This window comes from Ammodytes marinus (assembly GCF_949987685.1).
Source record: "Ammodytes marinus genome assembly, chromosome: 17".
Lineage (NCBI taxonomy): Eukaryota > Metazoa > Chordata > Actinopteri > Uranoscopiformes > Ammodytidae > Ammodytes > Ammodytes marinus.
The window spans coordinates 10,837,588-10,852,139 of NC_137221.1; the positions used below are offsets into that span (position 1 = coordinate 10,837,588).

A 14,552-nucleotide genomic window follows, 5' to 3' on the forward strand; every position below is an offset into this window, starting at 1 on the left:
GGTTGAGAACCACTGCAGTAGAGTATTCCTGTGTACTTAATGGATAGGTTCAGGTGTTTTCAAGGTTCAGTGCTTCAACTGCATTGACATGACAATGGTTTATTAGACTTAAACAATTGTAAAGCAATAGTGTAAACAAAGGAGCAAAGAAAAGGACATGTGGATCTTACCACTTGTGTAGCCATCTTTTAACTGTGATGTAGGACGGTCTTGTCTTGATGGATGAGCCTAGAAAAGATTGAATTAAAAATTATTTAGATCCTTCTTTTACTATAAAACTAAATAATAATACAGCACATGGGTCTACAGTATGCAACACCTTCACATCCCTGAGCTACTGTACATTATGTGAAAATGCTGACAAAGGCAAGCTGAAACTATTCATGGCTTAGACAATGAAAATGAATTGGCATGCATTTGATTGAATTTATCAAGTTAAACTATGAAACATTTCCTCATTTCAGCTTCTCAAATGTGTAGATTTGTTATCTTTAATTACTGTTTATTATTATATACATATTCAACATATTTGGTTTATGGGATGTTGCTCTGACAAAATAAAGGGAACATGTGCTGGGCATTTTTCACAATTACTGACAGAGACTGAATTAATAATGACAGTGAAAATCATTAGTTCTAGCCCCGCAGCTACTAAAATAATGTATCAACCAGCAGTATGTGAAACAGAATGAACGTAGCAGAAGGAGGAGAAACCTAGGTAAAACATTGTGTATCTCTTTGTGAACTTTAACAGGTATGAGCTTGTCAAAGTTGCAGTTATATCCTGATAGTATAAAATATACTTATATTTGTATACTTGCTGCCAAACCTAGTATTAAGTCCTGTATGTAACCAGTATGTATAGAGTGAATGTGGTACAGGTTTGGGACATTGTTTCTTGCACTCACCTCAGTAGAGCGCAGCTTATCGATGACAGCCTTCAGGGCCTTACACTCGTCCTCCAGAGCCTGTGCGTCCCTGCGAAGGCTCTCGCTCTCTGAAATCTGCCGAGCTTCCATGTCCAGGATCTCCGCCGCGTGGAGCTCCTGCATCTGAACAATCTTCTCCTGGAACTCTCCGATCACCTCCTCCACCTCGTCCTTGCTCTCTGGTCCGAGGTCGGACATTTGGAGGGGTTCGGTCTGCGTTGACGAATGCACTATGGCCACGTGTTGCTGCTCAGAGCTGTTTAGTCGAGATCTGTTGGAGGACAGGCTGGATGGGGCGGAGTTCTTCCTGGAGAGAGATGTTTTTTCTTTGGCACTGCTGCCCTTAGCGGCCGGCTGTTTGCTCACTTTCCTTTTGGGCTGAGAGGTGGAAGAGGCAGAGGAGGGAGGCTGAGGAGACGGAGAGGGAGAAGGAGATGGAGGGCTAGATCCTGCTGTCCTCATCATGACTGTCCGTACCTCCTGAAGCTCCTCTTTGAGCTTAGATATGGAGAGCTCACGGACGTGCAGTTCATCCTGTAGTTTCTCATTGTGCTGCCTGTAGCTGCTGAGCTCTTCTTTGGCGGCATTCACATTCTTTATCATCTCCTGGAGTTCTGCTTCCAGTTTAGAAATGGAAACCTCACCGACTTGCAGGTCCTCCTGAAGTTTCTCACTGTGCTGCTTGTAGCTGCTGAGTTCTTCTTTGGTGGACGCTGCGTCGCTTCTGAGCTCCTGGAGAAGCTCTGCCGCATTGCCTCTGTCTTCTTCCGCTTTTACCTTGAGGACGATTGAGCAGGGGGTCAAATACTTTACATCGGGACGGATATCGTAAAAGAACATGATGCCGTCATGATAAACATTAACTTTATCAGACTTATAAATACACTTACATAATACTGTACTTCACATTTCAATGCCAAAATTAAGTTAAAACATTGCTGACTTACTTGGAAAAGTTCTGCTTTAAGGTGAGCAATGGCCATTTCCCGCTCCTAAAAAACACAATTTTACGAATGAATAAAACCTGATAGTTTGTACCAAAAAATAAAGAAAGCAAAAATAAAATAAATGTATTTCCACAAATAAGAAAATATATATTTAAATATCAACTACATGAGCTCAATTCCCTTACACCAACAAAATAAATGTTGCAGTGTAAATTGATCGTAAAGTTTTTAAATGTCCAACTGGCGCCGTACCTGCAGCAGCTCCTGCATCTTCTCCAAGCTCTCCCTGCAGCTGCTCAGCTCCTCTTTGGTGGTAGCAGCCTCGTTTCGAGCCGTAGTTAATTCCTCTTGAAGCTCAGAAACCTTTGTCTCCTCTCTGCCTCCAGATGACAGCTACAGTGACACACAGTTTAAACATTAGACAAGCAAAAATAGAGTGTATAGAAACGATATTAGTAATAATAAAAAGTTTGTCCCTGCCTTTTGAAGTTGGTCCTGTAGTATTTCTATTGTGACCGTTTTTTCCTGGAAAGTATAGCACATGTTCATCAGTCTCACAAAACATTAGAAAAACACTTTCACAAAACATGTTAACAAAGAGACATTCACATACTCGGAGCTCGTCTTGGAGTCGTGTGCAGCTCTCTGTGGAGCTGTGGAGCTTCTCTTTGGTGGCCGATGCCTCTTCTCTGACCTCCTTCAACTCCCGAAGAACCTCCGACACAGGCAGCTGGCCATCAGCAGAGGCCTGATGAAAAAGTTCACAAAGGTGCAAACGTATTAAAGCACAGCCTGAGACATGATTGCAAATGCTAAACTCAGTATTATTAATAAAAAGGTGCAGACTCCAATAAAGATTTCATTCAGTTTAAGTTATATGTAACATTATCAACAAAATAACAAATTGATGGATTGGAACTTTAAAAGGAGATCTCTCCTTCCTCTTGGCCACGCTCAGAATGCTGAATTATTCCTTTATCACTCATTGGCCAAACTCTTACCCCAACCGTAACTGATGTCCTCTGGTGTGTGCCGGTCTTCATCTGACTGAGCAGATCCATGAGCACAGAAAGCCTCCTCTCGTACTCCAGCACCTCCTCCTCAGAACTAGAGAGCAGCTGCTTCTGGAGCTCCTGGTCCTTCTGCATGCCGCTGAGTCCCACCTCCAGCTCCCGAAGCCTCTGCGTCAGGTGCACCACCTTCCCCGTGGGCGCTTGTCTAGCTTGACCAGCTCCACTGAAGTCCATTCTGGGAATAGCAAAGTCTCCAAAGTCATAGACGTTTGGCTCCACATGTGGCCCAGCGTGTCTCTGCTGCTCCTGCTTTTCTTTGGATGCTTGTGAATGCTGATGTTGGAAGGCCTCCAGTGTGGCCTGGCTGACGAGCGCCGTAGCCATTTTGTCCCTCAGATCTTTCTCCAGATTGGAGACATTCTGTTGGAGACTGTCTACGTAGCTTTGAGTTTGCTCCACAAGGAGGCGACAGCGGCTCAACTCGGAGTCCTTCTCATCGAGCGCCTCCTCAAGTTCCCGAATGCGGACGTCCAACTCTTCCACTCTGGATGTTGCATTCTGCTCCAAAGCATGCACTTGGGCCTGCATGACTACAAAGCTGGCAGTTTTGTCTCTGAGAGCAGCTTCAAGTTCGGCCTCGGAGCTCTCCAGTTTTTCGGTTTCAGCCAGAGCCTGTGCGTTCTCCTTCAAGCGCAGATATGTCTCCAACAGCTTAGTGTGCTCCGCTTTGAGCGAATCAACCTCTTTGGTGGCCAGGTCCATTCTCTGCTTCATCTCATCGTACTCCTCTTTACTGGGCCCCCACACGTCACCCTCTGGCTCAGCCCTGGTGCCCTCGTCTTCCTCTGTAGGTGGCTTATGGTCCATATTGGCCAGTTCCTGCTGAAGTTTGTCTATGACTGCATTCAGCTGGTCCAGCTCCTCCTCGTTATTCCTCTTCAAGCGTTCCTGTTCGCTCCGCAGGCACTCCACCTGAGACTCCAGGTCTTTGATCAGCTCATCCCTCCCATCAATGGCCTAAAGAGAAACATACAGGCATTATTAAACCGTCAAAAAAGCAGATTTGAGGAGTCCATAGCTATCCCATTGCTCAACCTCTGAGTCTATGTCAATAAAGAGATTATTTGGGCCCGGATGATGAGGTTTTTTAATTGGCTTTTTTTTCATCTTCTAAAAGTTGATCAGACTGTAAAGCATGTAGTATGTCTCAGTATTTAGAGACTCAGAGGTTTAATTCATAAGCCACCTCAGATGAGCACATGATCACCTCACAAAAACGATGGTGCTGTGGAACTACTACTTACCCAGACAAAACAAGCAAAACCAATGCAATAAAAAAAAACTAAAATGGAGCCAACCAAAATAAAAGCGCACATGAAACCAATGAACACACACAGTGATGCACTACCACAGAGCTATGCATATACGAAACAGACTTTTTTCTTTTTCGTATATGCATATTGTGTTACCTTGTTATCAGAGGCTGTTTCCATGTGTTGGAGCTTAGTGATCTGTTCATTAAGAAGTGCTATTTCACTGTCCTTCTTCTCCATCACCTTCAAAAAGTCAAGAGATTATAATGTGATGGCTATTAATTAAACACGTCACGCAAAGGTCCAGTCAGAGTCCGCCACAAGAAACGTGCCGGCAGAGGCAGTGAGTCTTGCATGGCAGAGAAAAAAAAAATGTGCGGAACTAAAGATAGCAAAAAAAAGAGCAAACATCTTATTTTTAAAGAGAGCATTTTAACCAAAGCCTTTTTGTAATTTGTGAGCTGAAGTGTAAAAAAAATATACCACTGATGGTGGCAGTTTTTAGTTGTGTGAATACGACAGACTACTTGAATATTTATGTACCTGAAGAAGAAACCTATCCGGCAATATCACATCATTCAACATTTTTGTCGAAGGTTTATCTTTTGTTCTTCAGTAGAAAAATTTATTAATTAAACAAACACTGAGAATACAAGTACAAAATCAAACATTTAGAACACAATAAGTGGCCATCGTGCGTCTGCCAATGATATCCACAGTTCTTAAGAAGCCATTGTGACTACAGTTCACACACAGAGAATCAGACCGAACCATTTTTGGACTTTACAATCTTCTGTAAAGATACTGTGAAATGGCAGTTTACCTGGATCATGCATTCCCTTGTTTCTAGGTATTCCTGTTGGCTGCTGATCTCCTTCCTCTGGATCTCCAGCTGCATTTGAAACTGCTGCACCTCTTCGCTCTTGTTCTCCAGCTCCTCTTTGAACTGCTCCAGCTGCTCTTCCAGGTTAACGATCTAAGGTCCACAGGGAAACATGACCAGCCCTTTAGGTTCAAGGTTCTTTATTGCCATTGTTTGTGTACTTGTGTACTCATACATGAAAAAATTAATGTTGTTCCTCCCTTCCAACACAATACTTTTTGCAAGACGAAGAAGCCTATTAATATCCACATTAGTTGCAAGAATATTTAAAAAACATTGATATCATGCCTACACACTGTTTCCAAACCACATATTTATTCATAAAAGACATTTCCTTCCCTATTGATCTTGGTTGGATTAGAATATTGAGCATTTAAATACATATTGTTTTGAGCATGAGGCATTACTCTTGTCACAATGCTTGGAAAACCTCAAAGCACAAACTGAGCAGCACACTACCTCCTTCTCCTTCCGCTCCAGAGCTTCTCTCTCTGTCTGTAACTGAGCTTCCAGTGTGGACTCTCTTGCCTCTGTGATGGATGCATGCTGCTTCTTTTGTTCAACCTGCGAGACAAAAATGAGAGAAACAGCAGTTATTTACAACATGCAGTGGCGGGAAGGAGCAAACTTGTGTGATTAAACTAATTTATAATGATGCAAGCTAAAAATGCACATTGTCCCTGCTACCGCGTTGTTATGCTTCATCGTGTGACATTAACTCAGTGCCATTTGTAAGCTGGGAAGCAGTTATAAACCTTTTCTACAATGCTCTTTTTGTTCTCTCACCACAGCCCTCCACGGACACTGGGGGGCAATCTTGACAGTTGCTAGCCATAGCTCAGTGTCATCACCAACAGCAAACTGCCTGGGCTGCTGAAGTGGACCCACCCACACATTGTTCTCCCTCTCTGGTCGTCCCAACCCTCCTCCCGTTCCTCCCCTAGCCGTCACCTCATCTAGATCCTGTCACACACACCCTCTACCATGCTCCACAGCTATTGTTCATGAAGCCCTGTTCTCTCTTGCCGTCTCTGACTCAGTCTCCGGCACATCCTTCATCCCCCCCCCCCCCCCTCCTTACCTTCTCCAGGGAATCAGCGCTGGCCAGCAGGGCCTGCTCCAGCTCGCGGATGCGGCTCTCCAGCTTGTCAATCTCTTCGTCGCGCTCTCCCAAATCACGACTCAGCTGCTCCGAGCTGAGCAGCAGCTCACTGCACCAATCCGCCTTCTCCTTCAGCTGGGAGGTCAGCTGGTCCACCTGGTAGTGAGTGATAGAGAGAGAGAGAGAGAGAGAGAGAGAGAGAGAGAGAGAGAGAGAGAGAGAGAGAGAGAGAGGAAGATAGAGGGAGAGAGAGAGAAAGAGAAAAATATGAGGGGAGCAGAGAGAGAGAGAGGTGGGGGGAGATTGTTTAATGGGATTCGCTTTCAGACACCACTTGCTAACAGCATAGCTGATACATGTTCAGCTAGCTGTGAGGTCAGCTGATCCACCTGAGAAAGGAGGGGGCAGAGAGTGAAAAGAGGTGCAGGCACAGAGTGGGGAAAGAGAGATACTTCATTCAGGGCGACACAAACCACAGAGCATTTACCAGGAGGACCGCTGGCAGGTAACTGCTCCATCTGTGAGACGCAAAAACATCAGCAGATCAATGAAGGGGAGGGAGGATGGTCAACAGGAGGAGGGTTGTACAGGATTTATCTCAGAAATGAATTTCTAAGGATGATATTCCACATTAAACTGAGCGTCTACTCAAAAAATAAATTATAAAAATGACACTGTAGTAAGGCAGATGGAATACACCCCCTCACTGGCAGCCCTTCATTAAATATTAATGTGACTAGAGTGTAGGGTGGACTCCCCATGATAACACTTCAGCACTGAACGGGCTATTTATATTTCTTTGAGCTTTACATTACCAGAGTATCCCTTGTGGTTCTTTATGCATGAAATTACAACACAATTTATGTGTTTTTTTTGTCCAATTTCTTGCTAGATATTTCAGAAAAACTTTGATAGACACATGCTTACCTTCAAAACATTTGTAATGTGTAAAATAAATAGTTAAATGGTTTGATTTACAAACTACAGTTTGTAAATATACTCTATTGATGTAATATTTTACTTTTTATTGCATCATAGAAAAACTAACAATTCCAAAAACGTTGGTTATTTGGATGAAAAAACAATCCTAGTTAGCGAGGATACTTCTGTAATATTTGTATTATATGCCTTACTTTTATGGCACTTTGTTAACCGTTCTTTGGGTAATTTTTACATTATGTCTCTGAAGGGAGAGACGAAAGGAAGGAGTGAGAAATTACACTGTTTTGAAGTCAAAATTAAAAAAATATGCAGCAGAGAGGGATCAAACAGGAGAAAGCGAGAGAGACGGACAGGCTGATAATTGCTACAGGGTTTGGGCAGGGATTACTAAAATGCACTAAATGCTCTCTGGGGAGGGACACTTTATTTCTATGTATAGCTAGAAGCAATACCTTAGAGGTCACTCCATCCACCTGTAATAGCCATGGGAGAGAGAAGGCGGAGGCATAAAGGATCAGAGGATGGAGAGTTTGAGGGTGAAGCAGAGGAAGAAAAAAAGCACATAGCGATGAAAATGCAGCAGGAGTTTGTGGAAAATCTTAGGAATATTAGAGGGTTATCTGTGGGATATTACTGTGTAGTATAAATCAAAGATGAAACTAATTTAGGAGGGAACAAACTGGTTACTGTGATCTCAATGCTGCTGTGGTCTGGTCAGGAACATTAAGAACTTCCCCTGATGAAACAACTATTTTTCTAAATGTATTTTCTAAAGGAAAACTAGTTTAACTGAACGGTTTGGTACGTTTTGTAATAGACAAGATTCCCTAACAATACACAGGGTGTAATACCTTACTGGTAAATTCCTTTGTGATGTGTGAAGATTCAACAGATTGGTTGACGACTTAATTAGCGCTTTAAATGTGATGCAACACCTTGACAACAATGTTCTTCAAAGGTACATTTATCTTTGCCTGGATTGAACCGGAGGCTACATGTTGATAGGATAAAAAATGACAATGTTGAAATACTTGAGAAGCCAAAAAGTAATGAGACCAAAGATTAGAAAAACTGACAGCTGTAACTACTGTGGGGAATTAGTCTGATTCACAAACAGAAATATTGTTCTGCTGTTTGATGCAGTTTAAAGAAAGCAGGTTAAGACATGATTCTCTTACAGTCAAATACTCCTCAATGGTTCCTTTGGTACATTAAATAGATTGTTAAAATGCGACCACCAAATTTTAAAACAGTGATTCAAGACAGGACCACATGCCAGAAGTTATTGCAAACTGATTTTCGACAGCTGCGGAAATCAAAGGTTACAATGGCATAGCAACTGTATCCATGGAAGCCAAGATCCTTCATTGTGCAGGTCTAATGTGTGTTCAGTTGTATCTGTGACAGAAACTTCAAAGCAACATTAATAATTTGTGGCCACTTGGGGGCAGTGGAACAAGTTATAAAAAACACAACATGGTTTAATCATAACCATAAAAAGCTGATTTTGACAAAATGTTGCTACACTTCCAGCAGATACAGAGCAACATTAATTTACGTTTGGATGGAAATATCTAGCGTTATAGCTGCTAAAATTGTAGCGGGTAGCTTACGGTGGGTCTTTTGTGAGCTTCTAGCTGCTAGCTTAGCTTAGTTGATGAGAGCATTGAGAGTGAACCAAAACAGTAAATCTTGAGCTGCAGAGTGAGAGGGTGATAATACGATGCTGCCTTTCACATTTCCTCCAATCTATTTTCAATATAAAAACATTGATTTGGGCCACTTCAAGCTACATTAACATGTGGTATTTGAGTAACAGCAGTAGCAAAGAAGTGTTTATTAAACCAGTAAATCCTACACTCCCACTGAATTGTGTGTTTTTAATGATTTTGCAAATAAAACCCACTATTACAAGATTTATGAGGGATCACAAGGATAAACATTAACCCACTTTTTCTCACGCTTTCATCTACGCGACTGTTTGGTATCATTTTCCGAGGCTGCACACATACCAGCTCTATTGTTCTGATGTTCAACAGTGTAATGTTAGAAAAAGGAAGCATCTACATTAATGTCAGCTCCTCTAGTGGTGCACAGAGCTTTCTCCCTTTACCTCTTGGTTTCTTTTCTCAGAGCCGGCTTGAAGCTTCTGTGGATTCTTCACCTGTTGCTCAAGCTTCTGGATCTCCTGCTGGAAGAAATCTCTCTCGTGTTCTCGGTCCACAGCTTGTTCCTGGACGGCAAGATGAAGACAGAGCGGAGACAGATGCATTAAATCATCAGATCTTTTAAAAAAAAGTGCACTTTGAAAAGATACATTTAATTTACCTATTTCATTCTCAATGAGACATTTTTAATCATCGGAGGCTGTGAAAGAAATTTTCGTCCAACTATTTACAGTTTTTCATCTAGTCAATGTTGTGCTGCACAAGTCTGAAGTGTAGGAAATCTGAACTGAAGGAGGTAGTACACTTTAATGGCCAATTCAGTTGATTAGAGAAAATCTTTACAGGATAACATTATCCCAGTTACCATGTGTGAGTATTTCATGCCTTGGTAATTAAAGGCATCATAGGAGATTATCTGCAATATGCACTTTTTAATATGTTGTGAAAAGTGCTTTTTACACCCCAACAGCAATAAATGACTTATGGGCAATGAAAAAGAAACGAAAAACCCCCAAATTCTGTACCTTCTATAAACCTGTTAAAATGCTGACCAATCGGAGACGATGGACCCGTATCTAAAGAACCAATCACAATCCTGCGCGTTCTCTCCCCTCTGTGTGCGAGCCTGAGCGCGTTCACGGAGGGCAGAGAAAGCGTTTGTGCCATATCGTAGTAGGCTACCTGGCAGTGGACTAGACCTAGTGGAAGTAGCATAACAAGCTTACACAATGGAACCTACACAGACGTTACCAGAGGTGTGGACTAGACTCGAGTCATGAATTTGATGACTTGAGACTCGACTTGACAAAATGTAAAGAGACTTGCAACTTGACTTGGACTTTAACATCAATGACTCGTGACTTGAGCCTTTTGACTTGACAAGACTTGCTACTTTCCCCAAAACCCAAAGATTAAAAAGTAGGCTATATTTTTAAGTAGGCTACTGCTCTGTATCTTTCATCATGTAGCCTAGTGTAGGGGAGGAAACTGGTGGATGTCGCCTACCGGTACCGCGCTGATCTGCTTATCACTGGTTTCACTTCAGAGGTGTCGGCCAGAACACCACTTAAGGCCAAAAACGTCAGACTATAAGCATGAGAAGAGGAGTATGGTTTTTCCGCTCTTTATTTTCCTTCTTTCACAGGCACAGCAGCATAGATCGCAGGAAAAGAGACACAGGCTTACATTCCGCTCGTGAGGAGACGTTAGAACAGCTGTTGCGACCTGCGAATCGCGGCCGTCAATAACATCCATAAACTGTAACTTATAACAGCGATCGGGACTGCATGTACTTAGGCCTACTCACACACGGGTGATTCACATACACGTTTCAACTGTGTCGACTACTGCGGCAACATGCGCGCTCACACACCTGACCGAGAGAGAAGAGAAAAGGAAACTTACTAGACAGACCCTCCGGCCGACTGACGTCACGGCCACTAACTGACAGCTATACTGTCATCCACACTGAACAAAACTCATCTCAACACTCTATAAGAAATAACAACACTGTAACCTATAAACTTTGGGGCCTTTTCTGCATGTAGCCTATGTGTGAGTGTTTGTGTGTGTGAGTTAAATGTTAACAATCACTGGTAAACAGTGCAATTGGGAAGTGCAGCCAGCAGCGCTCGTGCACGGCTGTGTGTCGAGGGGTGGGGGAGGGAGTCCCGAGGGGAGAGGGAGGAGTTAAACGGAACTCCGAGGACAAGCTAATTTCAAATCATGCTAGCTCTCTCAGATCGTACAGTATAGCTTTAATCAAAAACTAAACAAACATGATGCACAAGCAGCTTTCAAAGAAGAATCCATTTTAACTGCACACACCAGAATAACATATCTATGGTATATGGGCAAATCATTTCATTAGAAAAAATACAAATTTGCTAATTTCACAATTGTGTGTAACTGACATCAACAGGACAGAATAGAGAAAGAAGCGTTTAAACCACATCCAGACAATTATGTGCCAGCTACTGGTGGCCAAGTGGACCAATTATATCGATGGGAACACAGCTCATTAGAGCATGAGTGAAATATGACGTAGGTTTTCCACCCCCAGAACCATGAAATTATTTAGCCTTTAGCAAAGTTGATTGTTTGCAGTTCTCTTTGTCCTGGTCTAGTAGTATTAATTAGTGTGACTGTTTAGATATTTGTCTGCTAAGATGCGGACAACATAAAGGTACTGAAATATTGTCTCTCCTACAATATATCCAGTCACAAGAAACGGTCATCATTATTACATACCAAATGAGAAACATATTGTAATGAGCTTTAAAATAGGTTCATTCGTTACATGCCACTATTACCCAAGGAGCAAAGTGATTTTATGGACATGGAGCGTTGTAAAAGGTTGTTCACCAAAAATGACATCTAGGACCTTCCACGATTACAACCTGGGTGGACAACCTTGTCAACAAGCTGCTGGAAAGCTACAGAGGACCGACATAGCAAATCAGAACCACTGTTTAAAGAGGACCTATGATACTTTTCGACTTTTATGACCTATAAACGTTGTTATAATGATTTATAGTCACGTTTAACCATACTAGCGTATCAAATAATTACGTACATGCATTTCGACGTATTCCCTGCTGACCGTCTGGGGTGGCTATGCAGAGCACTAAACACTATGGCAGCCGGTCGAGAAATAACTTGTTCAAATTTCCGGGTAGTTTGAGTCACGCACCCGGATGTTTCCATGTATGGTAATGCTGTTCAGGCAAGCTCCGGCTGCATGCCCCCACCTTCCTGAAAATCTCCCGCTGCTGGAAGGAAGGTAACCAATCACAACGGAGTGGGGTTTGCAGCAGGGGGGAGAAGCTCAAAGCAGTGTGTAGAGAAAGACTGCTGTGCTCGCTAGGGTAAGAGGAAGAGTGTCCCGAAAATCTACATAGTTTTTTGTGATGTGATTCGTGTCAGCTTGCTCTATAGCAGTTTTTAACAAGAAATTAAGACCAGAAAAGTAGTAGAATAGGATCTCTTTAAGTGAATGGGGATGGGCTAATGGGGAATTTTTTAAACGTATAGATATCATTGTGAAACATTGCCAGTTGATTACTGACATTAAAACAAAAACTTTTTGTATTACAGTATTTTCCAAAATGTTTAAATAAATATGAAAAATCATCAATATCTTAATAATGATGCGTAAATTTGCATATCTGCAAAGCCCCAAAATCTAGATGTTGGACGAAAACAAAGTCAATTTGTTTTTAAATTTTGAAAACAAAACAAGTGTCCAACTGCCTGAAGCCTTTCCTAACCACAGTTCAAATTTGATCAACCATAGAAAATTAATTTTTTACACAGTTACATTTCATGTGCCATGGACCAAAAGTGTCCTTTTGGAGTCTCCAGCTGGTATTTTAGGAAACGGCTAGACATTCCCTTGGAAAAAACTTTGTAAAAAACTCATTTTATATGGGTTATTGATCAAATTTGAACTGTGATTAGGAAAAGCTTCAGGCAGTTGGACACTTATTTTGTTTTCAAAATTTAAAAACAAATTGACCCTGCTTTTGTCCAACATCTAGATTTTGGGGCTTTGCAGATATGCAAATGTACGCATCATTAGTAAGATATTGATGATTTCTCATATTTATTCAAACTTTTTGGAAAATACTGTAATACAAAAAGTTGTTGTTTTAATGTCAGTAATCAACTTGCAAAGTTTCATAATTATATCTATAAGTTTAAAAAATTCCCTACAAGCCCACCCCCATTCGCTTAAACAGTGGTTCTGATTTGCTCTATCGGCCCGCTGTAGCTTTCCAGCAGCTAGTTGACCAGGTTGTCCACCCAGGTTGGGATCCTGGAAGGTCCTGGATATAATTTCTGGTGAACAACCTTTTACAACGCTCCATGTCTGTTTAAAAAAAAAAAATGGGGGTTTGCCCCCTAGGTATATGGCTATGCCCTTTAATAATAAGATATTGATCACCAGTGCTGCAAATAACTGATTATCCATGAATCTGCAGATCATTTCCTTGATTAATCAATGAATAGTTTGGTCAGTACTAGACCGAAAATTTTAATATTTACTTAAGCCCAAGGTGATTCTTCAAATTCAAATATTTTCTGCCAAAGAAAAGTTGAACTAAAACCCGAAAATATTTAATGTGCGGTGATTAAATACGATGAAAAGCAGCTAGTAATTGCATCAGAGAGCTGGAAATTGGAAATAATAGGAATAAAAACACATTACTTTTGTCACTGATGTCAAGGGTATGCCTAACTTTTAATACGGAGTAAAACTGCCACGGACAAACTGCACATCTACAAGACACAAGACCTTGTTCTCTTCGCCACTTACATCGAGGAACCTCCTGTTCTTGTCCAGCTGCTTCTCCAGTGCTTGGATCTGCTGCTGCAGGTCTCCGGTCTCCGTCCTCTTGGCGTGCTCCAGCTCGATCACCTTGTTGACCTGCTCCTCAAGCTCCGCCTCCAGAATCTTTGCCTGCTTCAGGAGGTCTGTGTTCTCCTTCTCCGCCTGACGCTGGACCTCCACCTTCTCCTTCATCAGCTTCTCCGTCTCATCCAACAGGTCTAAACAATACATAGGAGATGGAGGGGGGAGTGGTTAGCTATCACCGCCTGTTAACTGAAGGTGGCTGAAGTTAAGTTAATTATTCATTCGGGTTTGATTCAGTGACGGACAGGATGCTGAGATGAATCTACGGAAGAGCCTGAAGTCTGTGTGAGTGTGTGTAAGATTAGATGTCATGCGTATTTTTGCCAAAATCATCGACTTGAAATGTTGTGGTCACTTTAACAGCTTTATCTGGCTGACTTCAGACTCTTCCATCATCTCAGTTGATTTCCCAAACAGAATGCCGCATGTTAACAAACGTGATCCCCCAACAAGATGCCTCTGTGCCCTTCCGCTGCCACCAGTGAACAACCCACACCGGTTTACCCAAAGATCAAAGCCCACAGGATTAGTGCAAAAGGAACAAGGCGAGAGAGTGCAAATGACAGAACAAACATGTGGACAGCCCAGACATAGCTATATCCATGCCCAATAAGCATTTACAGGCAGGGGGGAGAGGGACTTCCTGAACCGCCAATCATCTCTCGTGCTCAAAGAATTGCTGTAAGCACAATATATATATATAAATGGATTGAAAAATATGCCTCGATTCAGAGCATAGATGATTGACAATTAGGAAATAATGACTACATTTAAATGCCTGAAGATTTATTTTCATTTCACCATGCTAAAATGAGTGCTAACATTGACTCCAAGACTT

The 14,552-nt window shown here is 42.0% G+C and overlaps 1 protein-coding gene across 3 annotated transcripts in view; it reads right to left on the reverse strand.

Annotated features, from left to right (window-relative positions):
- akap9 (A kinase (PRKA) anchor protein 9) overlaps positions 1-14,552 on the reverse strand; it is a 65,565-nt gene that overhangs the window by 8,044 nt on the left and 42,969 nt on the right. For 2 of the 3 annotated variants that reach the window (XM_080046073.1, XM_080046072.1), the window contains 13 exons: positions 13,616-13,848; positions 9,243-9,362; positions 6,167-6,343; positions 5,545-5,649; positions 5,026-5,178; positions 4,359-4,445; positions 2,878-3,906; positions 2,490-2,624; positions 2,357-2,401; positions 2,129-2,269; positions 1,877-1,921; positions 909-1,706; positions 171-228 (listed from right to left, as the gene is read on the reverse strand). In XM_080046073.1, the coding sequence (XP_079902199.1) occupies positions 171-228; positions 909-1,706; positions 1,877-1,921; positions 2,129-2,269; positions 2,357-2,401; positions 2,490-2,624; positions 2,878-3,906; positions 4,359-4,445; positions 5,026-5,178; positions 5,545-5,649; positions 6,167-6,343; positions 9,243-9,362; positions 13,616-13,848 (3,126 nt within the window). The remainder of the gene's footprint in view (positions 1-170; positions 229-908; positions 1,707-1,876; positions 1,922-2,128; positions 2,270-2,356; positions 2,402-2,489; positions 2,625-2,877; positions 3,907-4,358; positions 4,446-5,025; positions 5,179-5,544; positions 5,650-6,166; positions 6,344-9,242; positions 9,363-13,615; positions 13,849-14,552) is intronic. The other variant, XM_080046074.1, reaches the window with a different exon arrangement.